This window comes from Oryzias latipes, chromosome 1 (assembly GCF_002234675.1).
Source record: "Oryzias latipes chromosome 1, ASM223467v1".
Taxonomy (NCBI): domain Eukaryota; kingdom Metazoa; phylum Chordata; class Actinopteri; order Beloniformes; family Adrianichthyidae; genus Oryzias; species Oryzias latipes.
In genome coordinates, this window is record NC_019859.2 from 18,944,854 (window position 1) to 18,964,348 (window position 19,495).

At 39.9% G+C, this 19,495-nt stretch overlaps 1 protein-coding gene across 3 annotated transcripts in view; it reads left to right on the forward strand.

The window, feature by feature from the left end:
• Positions 1-8,315: 8,315 nt before the first annotated feature.
• Positions 8,316-19,495, forward strand: part of dclk2 (doublecortin like kinase 2) — a 30,512-nt gene continuing 19,332 nt past the window's right edge. For all 3 annotated transcript variants that reach the window (XM_011476661.3, XM_011476666.3, XM_011476672.3), the window contains exons 1-2: positions 8,316-9,003; positions 15,867-16,204. In XM_011476661.3, coding sequence (XP_011474963.2) covers positions 8,598-9,003; positions 15,867-16,204 — 744 coding nt within the window. In that variant the 5' untranslated portion in view covers positions 8,316-8,597. The remainder of the gene's footprint in view (positions 9,004-15,866; positions 16,205-19,495) is intronic.

A 19,495-nucleotide genomic window follows, 5' to 3' on the forward strand; every position in this document is an offset into this window, starting at 1 on the left:
GACCTGCTCTCTAATCTGAGCTGCTGTTAACCTGCCATTTCTGAGCATGGTGACTCAGATGAATTTATCCTCTGCAGCAGAAGTGACTCCTGGTCTTCCTTTCCTGGGGCGGTCCGCATGTGAGCCAGTTTCTTTGTAGCGCTGGATGGTTTTTGTGACTGCACTTGGGGAAACTTACTAAGTTCTCCCAATTTTTCCGACCGACTGACCTTCATTTCTTAAAGTAATGATGGCCACCCGTTTTTCTATATGTAGCTGCTTTTTTCTTGCCATAATACAAATTCTAACAGTCTATTCAGTAGGACTATCAGCTGTGTATCCACCTGGATTCTGCACAACACAACTGATGGTCCCAACTCCATTTAATGGGCAAGAAATCCCACTTATTAAACCTGACAGAGCACACCTGTGAAGTGAAAACATTTCAGGTGACTACCTCAAGAGAATGCCAAGAGTGTGCAAAGCAGTAATCAAATGAAAAGGTGGCCACTCTGAAGAACCTAGAATATGACATATTTTCAGTTTTACACTTTTTTGTTACGTATATAATTCCACATGTGTTAATTCACAGTTTTGATGCCTTCAGTGTGGATGTACAATTTTCATAGTCATGAAAATAAAGAATGAGAAGGTTTGTCCAAACCTTTGGTCTGTACTATAGCTTGAAGGCCATGGTTCAAATCCCAGCTGGGACCTTTTTGTGTGGAATTTGCTTGTTGCATGCACGGGATTGATTTATCCAGGAACTTCGTTTCAAAAAGCATGCTCCATTGATTAATTGTTGCTGAATTCTCCCTAGCTGTACATGTGAGTGAATGTGGCCCTGCAACAGACTACCTCTTCAGGCTGTACTCGGGCTTTGCTCAATAGTAGCTGGGTTGGCTCCAGCGTCCCAGTTACCCTAAAAGGGATTAAACAGGTTCTGAAGATGGGTGGGTGGGTTTTCTACAGGCCAAGGCCAACTAAAATCAAATTAGTTGTAAGAAGATTCAAAATGTCTTGTTCAGCAATAGCCAGCTCAGTTTACTTCTCTAGTGGATGCTAACTCGTCCGAACCAGATACCTGAATGAAGGTGTTCATCAGGAAGATGACTCCTGTCATTTGTGTACCTAAGAGGCAAGAACTACCGCATGCTGTCCTTTGACGAGATCTCTTCTTACCATCTTCGTCACTCCCAAAGAGAACCTAAACATCCTCAGCTTTTCTACCTCTAGCTCTGCCTCTTGTCTCCCTCTTATCCATTGTCTCTAAACCAACATGACTGCTCTCATGATTGTCTTCTACACCTTTTCTTTCTTTTTTGCTGACACTTTTGTCAAAGATTTTACCTAAAATGTTCCATTCATTACAACCCTGCTTGTATAGACCTATCTTTCTCATACTCAATTGTTCTGGACTGTTGACGCTGATTACTTAGTCGTCCACCTCCACCTCTGCTCCATGTAGCCTCACCATTCCATTCTCATCTACAGCACACACTGAACTTCATTTGTTTTCTTTAGCAAACCTCCGCCTTTCACTGTGTTCCTCTGACTGTTACTTCCTTTTACTTAAGGATCACATTGTTCCTTGCAAACATCATGGTCCTTAAAGATTCCTGTCTAACCTCATCCATTGGTATGTCCATCATCACATCAAAAAAGGGGCTTAAAACTGATCCTTGGTGCAGTCACACCCCCACCTTGAACTCTGTAAAAACTACAGCACATGTCACCACTGTCTAACAATGTTGATTTAAATAAAGTGCCGAATGGAAGAAGGGGTTGGGGCAATCCGGAGCACATGAGTGCCAAACTGGGGCTAATGATCCGAATGGATCACGGATTATCCGTGTACCCCTGGTAGCTGCCCGCGGGATCTGGGATCGAACTGTGTAATAAGTGAATACAAATAATGAAGCCCGGAGACCCAAGTCTGTCTAGCATCAGCACAGCTGCTTTTCACTACATCTCCCATGATTCATTAGGTTAATATGACAGCGTCTCTTACTGCACTGCTGTTAACTGTGATGAAGTGCAACAAATGCAACCATCTGTTGTTAACAAACACAAAACTTTTTTAATTCACTTTTCAAAAAGAATATATTATTGTTTTTAGTTATTTTTTAGGTTACATAAAATTTAAACAGGAGGAAGAACAACTACGTGGGCAAATTCTCAACTAATTTAGTTGAAAATTATAATTGAAAACTATCACAACTTTAACGCAACTTTTAGGAAAAACAACTGCTTTTTTTTTTCTAGGAAAAAGTGTACCTCGGCTAAAAAAAACTGCTCTAAAGCTACTGTATGTTCACACCGCCCTTGGCAGCGCACGTTCAAGTGGCAGGTCCCAATGAAAAGTTTATGTTAACACACCTAAATGCTTAGTTTGGAATTCTGCATTCAAAACTCTAGCGTTCACATGTAGCTATGCTAGTTTCCATAACTGTCTTTTGTCTTTACGTACAAAACTTGTAGCCATTGAACATGCATTGCAAGTTAAACCAGGTTGAACTATGACCAATCGGGGACTCCGATTTTTTAGTAAGGTGCGTCCCATCAATTAATAAAAGCGCCAACTTTTTCAAGATCATGGAGGAGAAGTTACTAGGCCTAATTACGGTTAGTTCCCAGTCGGAATCATATGACACCAAGTCTTTCACATATCAGAATACCGTAGATATAGAAGCCTGAAGCAAATTTCAAATCAAATCAAATCAACCTTTATTTATATAGCACTTTTTCAACAACATATGTCACTCAAAGTGCTGTGCATAAAATACAATAAAATTTAAAAACAACATGACAAGACAAACCGTGCGACAACCCCCCCCCCCCCCCCCCCGCAAAAACACACACACACACACACACCCACAGACACACACACATCAATAAATAAATAAATAAATGAATAAATAAATTAAAAAAGTGATAGAATGTAGAGACCAGGCTTTGTCCTGAAGTGGGGAAACGATATTTTAGGGACATGTCCACACCAGCGACCCCCCAACCCAAGTTCACGGAGAACACTACCACAGAACCCCCCAGATCCGATCAAAAGAGTCAGACCCAGGAGATCCCACTGCAGCGTCCCCGCTCACTGAGAAGGGTCAGTCACTGATGTGGAGGATCCTTCAGAGGAAAACACTGGAGTGTAATGAAATGTAAAAGGAATAAAATTAAAATATATATAAAACATGGACAAAAAACAAATAATTACATGAACCTTAATAGGCATATGAAATAGTAAGAGCGACTTAAAAATTAATAGGATAAATAAATAAATAAATAAATGTATTTACATACACATATAAAACTAGTTAAAAGAAAAATAAATAAATAATTAAAATATTTAAAAAAATAAAATATTTAAAAAAATAAAATAAAATAAAAATTTAAAATCCTAAAATTCAACTAAAAGCTAAATTAAAAAGGTAGGTCTTAAGCCTTCCTTTAAAAACATGAACAGTCTCTGCGGCCCTTAGGCTCTCTGGGAGGCTGTTCCACAGGCGAGGTCCGTAAAAACTGAATGAGGCCTCGCCGTATGTTTTTGTTCTAACTTTTGGAATAACCAAAAGGCCTGTATCAGAGGACCTCAGGGTCCGCGAGGGCTCATACTTTAAAATCATGTCAGATAAATATGAAGGCCCGAGACCATAAAAACATTTGTAAACCAATAAAAGAATTTTAAAATCAATTCTGAATTGCACAGGGAGCCAATGCAACGATCTTAAAACTGGTGTAATGTGTTCCCGCCCCCTGGTCCTCGTCAACACGCGTGCTGCTGAATTTTGCAGCAGTTGAAGATTTGCTATTCTTGTTCTGGGAAGACCAGAGAGCAGGGCATTACAATAATCTAATCTGCTGGTAATAAAAGCATGCATTAGCACCTCTGTACTGGCAAGAGAGAGAAACGGGCGGAATCTGGCTATATTTTTTAGATGATAAAATCCTGTTTTTGTGATATTTTTAATTTGTGGGATAAAATTCATCTCAGAGTCAAAAATGACACCCAGGTTTCTCACACACTGAGAAGTTTTGTAATTCTTTAGTTTAGATAAAACTATCTCTCTCTTGTCTTCAGAACCGATCACTAAAACCTCTGTTTTGTCCTGGTTTAGCTGTAGGAAGTTCTCTGCCATCCATGACTCAATGTCTAAAATGCATTTTAAGAGTGTGTTGACCGACTCTTCATCATCAGGAGACACAGCGATGTAGAGTTGAGTGTCATCAGCATAGCTGTGGAAACAAACGCCATGCCTCCTGATGACGTCCCCCAGTGGCAACATATATAGATTAAAAAGTAGTGGGCCTAAAATTGAACCTTGGGGGACCCCCCAGTTGATGTCGAAGACCCTTGAGGAGCAAGTATCCATACTTACGTAAAAACTTCGATCTGTGAGATAGGAATAAAACCACTTTAGTACGGTACCAGAGATGCCCAAACCTCTCAGTCTGTTGAGTAAAATACTGTGATCTACAGTGTCGAAAGCAGCACTGAGATCCAGTAGTACCAGAACTGAGAGTTTCTGACAATCCAGGTTACATCTAATATCATATACTATTTCAACAAGGGCCGTCTCTGTGCTGTGGTTTGTCCTAAAACCAGATTGATATTTTTCAAATATGTTATTTCTATTTAAAAACTCATTAAATTGGATTAAAACAGTTTTTTCAATCATTTTACTTAAAAATGGCAAGTTGGGTACTGGACGATAATTGTTATAGTTGTTTGGATCTAAATTACTCTTCTTCAGAAGAGGCCTCACCACTGCCGTTTTAAAGGCAGCAGGGAAGACACCTGTCTGAAGAGAGTAATTTACTATATTTAAAAGCTCAGACTCAAAGAAGTCATAAAATGTTTTCAACAACGATGTGGGGATTGGGTCTAAAAGGCAGGTGGTTGGCTTTAACTGGGATAAAACCTGACCAAGTCCCACAGCATCAACCAGGACAAAACTTTCCAGTGTTTCCTCTGATAAATACAATGCTATAGATTCATTAAAAGCAACACCTTTTTGAATTAAAAGAGTAGATCTAATAGCATTGATTTTACTCCTGAAGTGGTCTGCAAAACTCTCACATACAGCATCTGAGGCTGCTATGGAGGACCTTTGAGAGTCTCTTTTAGTTAAACTGTCTATTGTTTTAAAGAGAACTCTAGGATCGTTTTTGTTTTGTAAAATTAAGTTTGAGAAGTGGAGGGTTCTGGCTTTTTTTATTGCATGACTGTACCTCATTTGCTGTTCTTTAAAAATTTCGCGATGTACAGTTAACTTCGTTTTTCTCCACTTCCTCTCCGCTCTCCTACATTCACGTTTCAAGGCTCTGATTGGTTCGTTCCTCCAGGGTGCTGTAGCTTTAGTTTTCAACGTTTTACTTTTAAGTGGAGCTACAGCATCAATGGCTGACTGTAGTTTGTTGTTAAAATGTTCAACCATAAAATCACATGATGCAGGTAAAATATGAGCGGGAGTTTGATGTAAAATATTGATAAAATTTGCAGCCACATCAGGAGTTGTGTATCGTTTCCTCACAGTTCTCGCTGGAGCTTCCTGTCGAGTAAAACTGGTGATATTAAAAAATATACAATAGTGATCTGACACAGCCATGTCAACAACAGAGGACACACTGCAGGACAGCCCATAGGTTATCACCAATGCTAGAGTGCGCCCTCTGCCGTGAGTAGGCTGTGTGACATGCTGTGTGAAATCCATGCAATGCAAGAGGTAGAAACTCCTTTGCATGAGCATCACTATCTTTATCAACATGTAGGTTAAAATCACCAGTTATTAAAACTCTACTATATTTGGAGTGTATTACTGATAAAAATTCAGAAAATTCTTGAATAAAACAGGAGGGAGGCTTTGGTGGCCTGTAAACAGTAACACATAAGATAGATGGGCTGTTAAAAGAAAATGCATGATGCTCAAATGAGGAGTAGCTATGTAGCGTGATTGTTTTGGTTGCAAATGAGCCACGAGCAATCGATGCAGTGCCACCGCCTTTTTTATCTCCCCTGGTAGAAAATAAAAAGTTAAAATTTAGTGGGGAAGCTTCAGTGAGAACAACAAGAGCATCAGTACCCAGCCAGGTCTCTGTTAAAAGAAGGCAATCTAAATTGTTGTCTAAAATGAGCTCATTCATGATAAAAGATTTGTTTAAAAGAGAGCGAATGTTTAAAACAGCAAAGTTCAAAACGGTGTGTGTGTGCAGATGGATTGATTTATCTTTTTTGTCCGGTAATGTGTGAATGTGATGGAGATATCTAATTGTGGATCTGGTGGATCTGATCTGGGGATGTTTGTGAGATCTGCTTGTTATGTGAACTGGAATTTGTTGTGTGATAACCGTGGTTTTAACTGAGGATGGATGCCGGTGGTCCAGTCAGTCAGAGAGCAGTTTAGCAGAGCGGAGTTCACAAGATTTTCCTCGCTTTGACAATTTGCAACAAGCTTCTTCCAACTGTAGGGGGTAGGTGTGCAAGTAAACAGCAGAAAAGACAAAGAAGATGAAAGAAGAAACTCCTTCCTCCTTGTCCAGTGTAAACACCATGGGCTAAACATGCATTCCAGAAAGCGTTTTGCATGTTCTAGAACATGCGTCACATGCCTGGTTTGTCCGTAACTTAATTCCCACTATTCTGCCTTTCCCTTTTTCTCTTTGCCTACAACACTTCCTCCTCTCCTTTCAACATGAATACATTTGCATGAGCACCTTGTTCATTAACAGCCCCAGTAGTGGTTGTTGTTAACCAGAGGCCACCCCGATTCAATATGTTAATTCTGTTGATTGATGATTTGCATCATTGATTTATTTGCCTTCGGTTTTAAGACAGCAGGCTTCCTGGCACAACCCTCTGCATTTACATTGAAACCAGTGCACGAAAATATTGGATAGTGCACCCTTGTGGCTGAATATTTTTTATTTATGTATTTGAATTTATTATCTTATCACCAACTTTCATAAAGTTTAACTTTTAACATACCTTAATTTAACTGCAATTGTGTAAAGGCATTTTCATTGCAACAAATGTATGACTCGGCCCACAGTAGTTTTTTTTTTTATTACCTACTCTACATCATTATAATGTAAACAACAATCAGTCACAATGAGTCAGAGGTTCCGCTCCTTTTTCATAATAACTGTGTGTCCTTTAGTCTAGTCCAGTGTTTTTCAACCTTTTTTGAGCCACGGCACACTTCAACCTTGACAAAAATCCCGCGGCACACCAGCATCCAAAAAAATAGATAAATAAAAAAAAAAAAGAAAAACCTCAGTCTGTATTGATCTACAGCCGCTCTGCAATCTCACATGCATTTTTGTGATAATTGTTGCAGAAAACGCTGGAAGCCGCAGCTGTTTTTTCTAAAAGATGTATTAAAAATTAAGTCAAAAGGTTCAAAAACTGTTTGATGTGTGTTCGTTGTTTTAAGACGTTAAGAGGAGAGACTCATTCTGCGCTCAGACAGTCACTTTACTGCATCATGGGAGATGTAGTGCCCGTAATCCGCCGACCGCAGAAAGACCAGCGTCTTTGAACTTCATGGTTTTGTTCACTTGTTCCACGGTCTGATACCAGATTCTGTGGAAAGCTACACCGCTAAAGACGAGCTTTAGCTGGTATTTTTGTTAGAACAGAGAGACTTTTTTGCGCTAAATCGAAACAAGGAAGTGAATACTTTAACCACTTCTGATTGGTCAGACTGATGACATGTGATTAAGCCTTCAAGAATGATTGGTGGAGACAGTTAAAGGGCCGGGACTTTTCCTTACACACTTATAGCTGCAGCTAAATCGCGGTATCCCGTTATTCTTATCAAAATGTCTTTAATAGAATCATATAAACACAAAGAAAAAAATAATTTTATGATATTTCATATTCTTAACTTCTCAGTGTTTTATCAGGGCCTGTTTGGATGAACAAAGAGCTGATTTCCTGGAGATGGTAATTGCTTTTAGATCAGTTAATGAGGGCAATTTCTCACGGCACACTTGACCATCTCCCACGGCACACTAGTGTGCCGCGGCACACTGGTTGAAAAACACTGGTCTAGTCTACTGATGTTCAACTTTGAAAAATATCTCATATCTGACTTCATGTCCAATAATTATAAATTACCTTGTTTTTGGTTTTTAAATCTGCATTTGTTATTAATCTATTTTTTACTGCAGCAATTATATTTTATTTCCTTTTTTAATAGTCTGCTGTGTTTTCAAAGTTTCAGTACACTTTAATCGCATTGGATAATCAGAACAATTGAGCATTAGGACCAAGAGGAGGGAAAAGCTTCCCCTCCGCTCGCATTTCCATTTAGCTTGTTCGGAATCTGATAGAGATCAGTTACTTGAAAGCTGCTGCAAGTGTTAGGAAGCTTCCTTTGCCCCTCCCTGCCTATTGGATTCTTACACTTCTACTAGGATGTATTTCATACACGCGCGTTTCCGAAACGAAATGGCTTCCATTGGTGTTTTGTGTGTTCCTATGAACACTAATTAATGTCATTATTTGCCGGTTCAGGACCCAGAAAACACCGGATCTTTAGTTCTGCCGGGTTGAAGTTGCTTTTGTTGGGATTTCGCACTAAACTTGGAATGATAAAAGAGGGGACGACATGTCTCTCAGCAGAAATATCGAATTCGAGCACTTTGAGGAGCGGGAGAAGCCGAGCCGGACACCGAAGACCAGCACCGGCTCCGGGTCTCAGTCTGCGTGCCGAGGCTCCGCTCTGGTCCCAAGCCCGGCACACAGCGCTCACTGCTGCTTCTACCGCACGCGCACGCTCCAGTCCTTAACGTCCGAGAAGAAGGCACGGAAAGTGCGCTTTTACCGCAACGGGGACAGATACTTCAAAGGGTTAGTGTACGCCGTGTCGAGCGACCGGTTCCGGTCTCTGGATGCGCTGCTCATGGAGCTGACACGGTCCCTGTCGGACAACGTCAACCTGCCGCAGGGAGTCCGGACTTTGTACACGCTGGACGGGAGCAGGAAGGTGACCGGTCTGGACGAGTTAGTGGAGGGTGAGCTGCCTTCTTCTGCAACATTCTATTGTGCCTGTTTTGATGGTAAAAACGACAATTCTGTAGTTCTATAATTATTTAAACACCTTCTTCTCCACCTAACTAAGATAAAGACACTGAGTTCATTGGTTTCGTCAGAGATTCTGGTATTCATCAGCTATTTTACCTTAAAGCAGAGGCGTTTCTAGGCTTTTAAGATGGGAAAGGGGGCAGGATAGGGACATGACAAAAACATAGACCCTGTAGAGAAGAGGGAAGTCATTCATCAATTTCAAAGCAGCAGATATTTTCATCTGTTTTGTTTTTGTGAAAAAAACCCAAAACAAATCATAGATTCTTTAAAACCCATAAAACTAGGGTGAGTTAGTGTGTGCAACATCGGAAATTAGTTTAAATGCACCAAACTATTTACAAAAGCTCAACGACCAAACAACAGACTTTAAGTTGCTGTGGAGTATCAGCTGCAGCAGCAAAACAAAAAAAAAAAAAAAAAAAAAAAAAAAAAAGCAAAAGGAAGAAGAAAACATCACATAAGTTGCTTTTTGGGTGAGAATTGTTTTTAGCAAACTTTACTACTGTAACACACACTAAATCTTCGTTAGCCTCATGAAACATGGGAAGAACAATTATCATATGAACAATTATCTGAATGGTAACCATAAAGTAAAGAACACAATAACAAGTCAACTAAACTCTTTATATTACTTCAAATTACTAAATCCACTGAATTCTTCATTGTCTGTGTCACTTTGGAACAATTCTGCCAAGCCTAGGGTTAGGTTAAGTCAGGGGTCGGCAACCCAAAATGTTGAAAGAGCCAAATTGGACGAACAAAACAAAAAACAAACATGTCTGGAGCTGCAAATTATTAAAAGCCCTATTTAAGCCTTATAATGAAGGCAACACATGCAATATGTATCTATATTAGCCTACTATAAAAATGACTAAGTTGCTACAAAAACATAATGAGCATTATTAAAGATTAAATGTTTATGTGCCCTGCAGTGCATTCAGCGGAGAACGACGCGTCACGTGACTCCTCTGTTGTAAAAGTTTAACTTCAATACAATAATATTGTAACCACCCTGCCGGGACGTCTCTTTAGCGGGGAACACCACGCCAAACTGCTAGCGTAGTACTTAATTGAAAAGCGATCCGTATTGCTAACAACGCGCGACCCCGGATTGTCTCAAGCAAAATTAAGCAGGAAGGGCACCAAAACTCCTTTTCAGAATTAAACCCGTTTATTTAAGCACATGAACAGCTGAAAGAGCATGGAAGTCACTTCAATTCACAACTCTCTCACTCAAGGTTTTACCCCGAAACTCCCCACTTCCCATGAGCCTTAGGGGCTGAAGGCGGGGCTAACCCCCAGGTTGCAATGAATATGAACCAATATCAATGATTTATGTTTCATTGCTTTGATGAAATTAAAGAAATGTAATAAAGAAATCCGATTTTTGATGTCATTTTTATTTTGAGGATTCGAACAAAAGAATGTTCCCCTAGCATATCTGAAGTTTAATTTGTAAATTTGTGTTTTGTACAATAAAGTAAAAAAAAAAAGTCGTGCATTTTAGGTCTGTTAGCAGCAGGGGATTGTGGGACACGGTTTCCTGATCTAATTAGGGCTCAGCATGAGCATTTCTGTTTGCCCACGTTTCTTTTCATTTGGCAGTTTTGTTGTTCCACCTTAGTTTATTCTTTCTCTTATGTTGCTTCTTTTTGTTGCACCGTGAGTGTGGAAGGGAGAGAGGTTGATGACTTCTGTGCAATGTTCAATGTGGTGCATGTGTTAAGTATACAGGCTTGTGATGCCAGAAAGGAGTCTATGTTCTCAGCTAAGCTTTCTGCCTGCTCCTCTTTGAAACTGTCCGTCTTTTTACATTTTTGAAAATGCTCCAGGGAGCCACTAGGGCCGCGGGTTGCCGATCCCTGGGCTAAGTGGTACACACTGGCCTTGGCAACTGGCTTTTGAGCGACCGGTTTCAATGAAAATTCTATGTATATGCCCGTAAACCTGTGTTTCAGGCTTCCACATTCAAAACCCGTGCATCCACATGTTGCCATGCAAATTTTAAGTGCGTTTTCGGGCTTTGCGTACAAACTGGACGTTCATTGAATCTGCACTGGAAGTTCAACGAGTTGAACTTTTGACTGCTTGAACAACAAACAATTCACCTTTGATCAATCAGGGAGTTGGATTTGGTAGTGACGTATAAGTAGTGTCCTTTTTAAACACAGAAGTGCCATCCATTTGAAAAGTTATCATGAAGGAGAACTTAATAATAGCGGTTTGTGCCTGGCTGGAATTACATGACACGAATCTTTCACAAATTGGAATAGATCTGTGAAAGAAAAAGCCTGGAGCAAGATTCATGAGATTTGCACCACTTTGATATTTCGCACCAAGCCTCTTCTAACTCTAGGTGTCGGACGTCCGCTAGTAAACTTAAAAAAAAAAAACTAAAGTAGAAGAAGCCCCTCCCTCCCGCTCTTTGCTTGTCTGCTGTGAACACCATATACTAAAAGTGTGTTCATAAAACCACATATAGCGCATTCTTGAATGCCCCAAACATTCTTGGTGTGTATAGAGCATACGACTACGCTGCACTACTTCTTCTGTTTTGGTGTCATTAGCAAATGCCAATACACACACACCTTCAGTGCCATCTACTGAGTATTGCTTTTTATTTAAAAAAATAAATTGCACAAGTCGCACCTAAGTGTAAGTCAAAGTTAACACAAAATTGTGGCAAATGTCAGCAACTGACAAATTATTTCAACTAGACATTAGTCTATTATATATATATATATATATATATATATATATATATATATATATATATATACATGGCTGTCCTTCGTGTGTCGAAGTTGACTGTCTTGAGTTTGAGGATTTGCTACGGAGTGACGCCAGTAATGTGCCTGTTGGTATTTGTGACACAGGTAGATTCTAGTGGATCAGATTCTGTGTAAGGAGCTGAACAACCAGATGCAAGTTTTCAAAATGTTTATTGTGTCCAGTCCTATAGTGTCCGGCCTCCAGCAGTCCAAATGCTCCAGGATGATTAGAGGAGCATGCAGTCCAAACCCCATCTAATGAAAAAAAAAAAAACACACAGAACCAAATAAAACCCAGTATGAAACAGTAAAAACCCATGCAATAAAATCCACTAGAAGGGGTTCAGAAAACATCTCATCTTGGGCTGACTTGGATTTGAACTGAGAGGGTAAATTACTTATCTGAAAGAGGGGTAGGTCGCAACCACACCCCTCTGCTGTTGTTCGTCGCGTCCCCTCTCCACTTTCCAGTTCCATGGTCCACTGGTTCCACTTTGCTGTCCCTGGTCATGTGGCCGAGCCCAGACTCTACAATGTCCAATTCCTGGGGCTAGCATGCTTCAAGCACCACAACCGCTGCTGCTGCTGCAAAACACCACACGTGCAGCCTCCGTCCTGGTGCTCCAAAACACCACACGTGTGGCTCCCATCGCTGGTATTCCAACACTGCTTGTGCAGCTCTTGTGGTGCGCCTCCTTTTTCCCGCCCCAAGTCCAGCTGTTCATCCTTTTTAAAGGATCAAAACTCCAACCCACCTTGATCACACACACCTGTGACTCATCACCAGATTTGCCATGAGCATTCAAGGGCCCTTGGAGTTTTAGGTTGCACAACCAGGATCAATAAAACAAAAAAGATTTAAAAAACCAAATTGTAAAGGTAGGAAAAAAGAATCACCCCGTTACATATTCACGTTGGCGTTGGTCTTCAGTGGTTGTCATGGCTTTCTTTAAAGTTTCACACCATTTGGATTTTTGTAGGGCTTCTTCTTCCCAGTTGTAGTGTGGGATGCCTGCTCTCTTCATGTGTCGCTTTAGCACATCTTTATAGCGTAGTTTCTGTCCACCGCGGCTCCTTTTTCCTTGAGAAAGTTCTGAGTAGAATACTGCTTTGGGTAATCTGTTGTTGGGCATCCGACATACGTGCCCTGTCCATCGAAGTTGTGACGATGTTATTAGGGCATCAACGCTAACTGTGTTGGCTCGTCTCAAAACCTCAACATCTGGGATACGATCTTGCCACTTGATGTTGAGAATGAAGCGAAGATGGCGAAGCTGAAGTTGTGTTAGAGCCTTGATATGTCTGCGGTAGAGTGTGGTACACTCGATGGAGTATAGCAAACAGGGGATGACTGCGGCTGCATATACCTTCACTTTGGTACTAGTACTGATGTCATGGCAACTCCACGGTCTCTTTTGTAGTGCACCATAGGCCTTAGTGGCAGAAAGTATTCTCCGTTCCACTTAAAGATCAGCTGAGTTTGAGTTAGTTAAGGTACTGCCCAGGTAAGAAAAACTCTCTGTTGACATTGGTCTATTATTAAGCTTTAATAGACAGTAAAGTTTTATAACAACAACTGTAGCATCTTTTTAAAATAACATTATGACATTAATTACAGAGATGATGTCAACTCCCCTAAGTTACCAAGAATGAAATTGAAAGCAGTAAAAACAAAACGATTGAGAAACCAGTGTTGTCATAGGGTTATTTTAGGTAAAACTTTTTGAACACAAAAGTCGTTAGAGAATTAGCCCTATCACTTTTACAATCTACATCCAGTGTTTTGGACCCCTGTTCATCCCACCTATTTAGCAATTTTGGAGAGATCTGGCTACATTGACATTAAACATAAAACCCGTCTTACTTTATCTTTTTACTTTGAGTATCACTGCATCAATTTTTTTCCTAAATTCAGTTAATTCTATTTTTATTAATAGGTTTGTTTTACAGTTTTCTTTAATCACTCATAGCAAATTAGCTACATAAAATCTAGATTATTTAATTGATACATTACATATACTATTTGCTTTAGTAGTTTGTTTGGTGGGGTTATGAACACTGCAGTGCAGTGGATTTATCATGAAGGTCTCAGCAAACTCTTTAAAGCTGCAGGGTTGCAGAACACCAGCGTCTTGTTCTATCGCCACAGAAAGGGAGCATTACACAGGACAGCTTTTTGTCACAACTCTTTTGAGGTTTTTTTGTGTGTGAAAACTTGACATGTGCTCTCCATGACTCAAAAGATGACTGAGTCATCAGCTGTCTTTGAAGAATGATGACTCAGAAAGTCAGGAAGTTCAGCAGGACGTTAACTTTATTAGACAGTTTACATGCTGGATATGAAAAAAAACCCTCAAGATTAAGGGTCATGTTTTTGGTTTCTAGTTAGAAATCTAGCAAGAAAACGACTTTCCTTAGGGGGGAAAAATGCAGAGCAAATAGGAATAATCTGTCATGTTCCCATTCATTGTCGAATTGGAGAGCTGAATCTCAGATCTGAGAATCAAGGCTTTTGAACAATTGCTGACAGTTGTTGGCGTTTCCTTTTTTTTTTCTTTTTGACCCAACCTCATGCATCTCAGACATAGCTTTGTTCTGGAGGGGAAATATTTGTGTGGTAATGTGTTCAAGTGGAATGCTGGCAGATGAAACACAATGCTTTCTCTTGGAGAAAGGCCAGCGCAGTGGCTCAGCAGCTGAGAGGGAGAGAGGACAGAACTCTGCTGCCTTTCAATGAGCCTGTTTGTTTCCAACCAAAAGAATGTTAACTCTGTGTTGTTCAGCTGATTCCTCTGACATGTTTGTGATGCCGTGTGCGCGGGGCTGACTTGGCTTTCCGAGTAATGACTTCAGAAGTGCACCCTGCTGGTGATCTGTTTAAGCTGAATTTGAGTTCTTTCCCACATTTGTAAATTTTAGGTAGGAGATTGGATGAATTTGTCATTTTCTAAGCATAGTTATTTTTAGGATGAAGTGAATTAAAAGGGGATGACCTAGCAAACATATGTTTGCTTCAACTTGTTATTTTTTTTATTTTCAACTTGTTATTTGTAATTAATTCTATATACCACACCAATGAAAATTGTGTTTTTGGTCTTTTTGACATGTTCTTGTTGCATTTTTCTCATGATGGAGGACATAAATTAAGCTTGAAATTGCATTTCCCTGTATTTTTTATTTTATTCAAATTGCTGTGAATGTGGAGCAGGCAAAAAAAATTCGGTTGGGGAAAAAGAGCTTTTTTTATGACAGAGGATGTGCTGGGCAGGCAAAAAGGACCCTGCTCTGCTCCACTCTGATGGATCCAATTTTATTTGGAACCATAAGATCCATGCATGTCTTTGTTTTCCTTGTCTGAGCTGGCATATGGCTCAAAACTGTCCTGCTGCAGCAGGGGCTGTTAGCTAGTGGGAGAGCATGTAAGCAGAGAGCGTTCAGCGCTGTGGAGGCTTCTGAAATGGGGGCAGGAATCCACCACACCAACAGTCCAGCCCACAACTCTGAGGCAAATTTCTAATAAACTACTGCTCCTCTGCAAAGAACTATGTGCTAGTAAACAACACAAATTTTTTGATTTTGGGCTAAGAACAGCATAGTCATAATTAAAAGACCACTGGGAACAATTTGACAATAGATCAAAAGTAACTCAGAGAAACCAGGAGAATCATCAAACTGAGACCCAAGGGGCCACCTTGTTTTTAAATGTCCCTCACCTCACCAATGCTCATAACCTGGAGAAGGTGGAATAAAAGGCTACAAGGCCAGGAGTAGTGGGAAAGAAGCAGGAAGATGACATTTAAATCCTGGACTTAGTCTCCCTACGATGCTGCTTGCTTCTCTTTACTTAAATGTCATGGTTTTGTAGAGCATTAGCAGTTTTTTTGTCCATCCACTTTACGAACCAGTTATATCCCTTATAGGGTCATGGGGTTGCTGGAGCCTATTCCAGTTACTGTTGAGCAAACCTTGGACGGGTCGCCAGGCTAATGCAGGGATTCCAATCTCATGTATCTCTGCAGGTGAGAGCTATGTCTGCGCCTCCAACGAACCCTTTCGGCGTGTAGATTACTCCAGGAATGTAAACCCCAACTGGTCCTTGGGCAGCAAGTCCACCACATCCCGTTCTCTGTCCTCACTCATCCCGCTGAGGACTGAGCCATTGCGGGAATCAAAGGATTTCATCAAACCCAAGCTGGTCACAGTCATCCGCAGTGGTGTGAAACCCCGCAAAGCAGTCCGGATTCTGCTCAACAAGAAAACGGCTCACTCCCTCGAGCAGGTTCTCGCCGACATCACCGATGCCATCAAGCTGGACTCTGGAGCTGTGAGAAGGCTGTACACGCTAGAAGGCAAGCAGGTGAGTCTACTGGAAACTTGGCTTTTAACTTTTTAAGCATATGAAGCATTACACATATCTGTAGATGGCCCGATAAGCTTTCAAACTTCGAAAATATAAATCTTGATGCTCTGCATGTTTCTGTTCTACCCCGACTCAAGTAATGTTTCTGATTTTCCATGTTTTGGTGCAATAACCAAGTATCCAGTTTCTACAAAACACCCCTCTGAGGCTGAGTTTCCTGTGTCGCACAGCCACAAACATATGCAGACATTCACAGTAAAGAAGAAAAATCCTTCCCTCAGCAGCAGTAAACCATCTGCTCCTTAAAATTAAATCAGAGCCCCCAGCCACCTGGCCTTCAGACGCTTCCGCCCCTCCCTCTGCGCTCACACAGTCGGATACAGACACACATGCAAGGTTAAAACCAGTAAGATGCTGGGCACCATCACATCATCTGAGCTTTGAGCTGGGAGAAGGCTTTACAGTGCAGCTGTCAGCTGTGGCAGACTGGAATGACTGACACGAATGTGTTTGAAAATCCTGATAATATTTTTAATTCAATAAAAACCAGCCAATAAAACAAAATGCAATTGCAATTAAGGTTTTGAATGTATAATTCATGGCCTTTTATTTTTACATGTATTATACTTGTTTTGTTGTTTTACTTCATGGAGTTAATCTTGTAATGAACTAAATGGGCTCTATAGTATTTTCTTACTTTTGTGTGTCTGTTTTCCTTCCTATGACATTGAAGATCAATTGGGTGGTGGTGTTGTTACAGAAGTGTGTTTGTGTGTATAAATGTGCTTGCACAAAACGCCTCTGTCCGCTCCCCCTTCCTCTCTTTGAATAAGGGCTGCTTTTCAGACTGACCGTCATTTGTACATCTTGTTTATCAGGGCCAGCACATTCAGCTGCTGCTTTTCCGAGGAACCCTATTTTACATCTCAAAGCTGTCCAGGAAAAGAAAAACAAACTTGTATAACTCGTAAAATCAATCATTTAGAAAAAAAATTCTGCCATTTCATTTCTTTTGTTGTTGTTTTTTGCTCATTGGCTAGAAAAATCTTTGACACAAATTTCAGGGATGAAACAAAATTTTAAAAATAAGATGACATGTACCAGTGCTGGTATCACAGAATGAAGCACAGAACTTTTACCAGTCGTATGTTCTATTCATCTAATTTACTACCCTATTTCTAGCTTTTCTCGGATAAATGGCTTCATTGGTCGTTTGAGTTGGGAAAACCAACTGAAATGGATAAAAAGCTTTCAAATTTCAGTAAAGATGGAAACTTGTATGTTTTTAAGAGTCAAAGGAAACGTCGATGTTGATTTTGTATACAAAAAAAACCTGTTTGGAATAGTCTCTTTATAGTTGCTTAGACAAAACCAGATGATCAAATCTTTCACCAACTTTGTCTTCAGGCCAATGTAAACCTCACATGAGGAAAAGCTTTAGCAAGCTCCACTGGTTCAACCAATCAATTGATGCTTTTTTATAAAGTGACTATCTATTTTTTTAACTAGCTGTTGAAATGAACACATAGAGAAAATGATTCCACATTTGGTACTACAAAGTTCGAAGCCAAATTTAAAGCCAATTTTTATGTGGATTAATAAAAGTAGTGAGCGTGTCTAAGTTTCAACAGTTTATATTATAGTGTAAATTGCATTAGTTTTAATTCCCCTTTTAGTGCCAAAAATCACATAAGAAAAGTCTCACTTAGTTGTTTTAATGTATTAGGAATAGGTTTAATTAATAAGTAATAACCTACAGAAATCCATCAGGTATTATCATAGCGCACAAACATGTCATCTGGCATCTTAAAAATGAGTACACGTATTATTATATAAGTGTAATTGTTCCAAGAAAGGACTCAAACCAAGAAGGAATTTTATATTCCATTATATCTCTGTTGATGGAAAGCTGCTGGTCCTGCCTATACATGTGTCTTATATCTGAGGGGACAGAACTGTCCTATGCAATTCATATTTACATTCTGGATTTTACAAAAAGTTGTAAGTTTCATACTTGGGTAAATAAGGGCCATACTGGAATTTGCGGATGGAAATTTACAACGTGCTGGAATTGGTCTGCCTTTCACAATCCTTTTCACTTGGTTGATGTTATCAGAATGACAGTCTGCCCATTAACCAAAGGCTGGAAACAGACTCGGGTCACTTGAACTGCAGGACTAAAAAGCTTGTCTGTCTGGAACCCTGAAAGGCCTTTTGAGGACACAGCAACAGAACAACAGAGACAAAATGAGACACTTTATTAACTGTGGGTTAATGTATTGTTTACTTTTGTCATTCCTGCACATGACATTGATGTGTGCTTTATAATAAACTTAAGATGCTTTTATTTTTATACTCCTTGTTAAAGCGGTTATGCTGTTTAAAGAGAGTTCACTGATGGAGTTACTTAGCTTTTCGATAGTTTTTCATTTAATTATTTTGTCTTGTTTTTGTTTTGATGCTTGTTGGTTTTATGTGAGTCCTACAAGAAAATGTTAAAGAATGCAACCATGAAAGGCCACAATCCAGTGTTTTCGTGTGCGGGTAAATGCGTGTTGAGTCAGGAAGTCATCCAATGTTAGACCAAACCCAAATCACATATTTTACTACCAGATCAGTTGTGGTTCGGAATAGCAACGACAACCAGCAGTGCTGTTGACCCACATGATGCTGATGAAAGACAAAAAAAGGAAAGGTGAGAGAGAGTTGGAGCTTTGAATGTAGAGAATTGACCAACGTGACGAAAAGAAGAAAGGTGGATGGTCTTAGATTTCAACAGACCAGATGAAAAGAGAGGAAGGTTTATTAATTAAGGGTCGGTCCAAGCTGTTTTAACATGGTGTTGATTAGGGCTGCACGATATGAAAAAACTTGTGATATTTGAGATCAATATTGCGATAACGGTATAATTTGCGCTATATAAACAAATAACAAAATAACCAAAAACATTTCATTGCAACAGTTTAAAAATTATACTCCAAATTACCCTCGTCGACATAGGAGACAAACATCTAACATAATAGGCCTCCATCCGATTGGTCAACAAGGTGAAAGCGTCCATCCGATTGGTCAAATGCATAAAGGGATTTATTTGATTAGTTAAATGCTTCAAGCTGACATAAGGTTGTATTAACATATTTAAGGTTTACGATTTATTGCAATTTTCGCTGTCTTTTGGGATATGTATATTGTGGAGCTGGATATTGCGATAACTATAAATTTGCGGTATATTGTGCAGGCCTAGTGTTGATGAAAAGATGAACAGAATAGGAGCGATCCTGAAGGAAG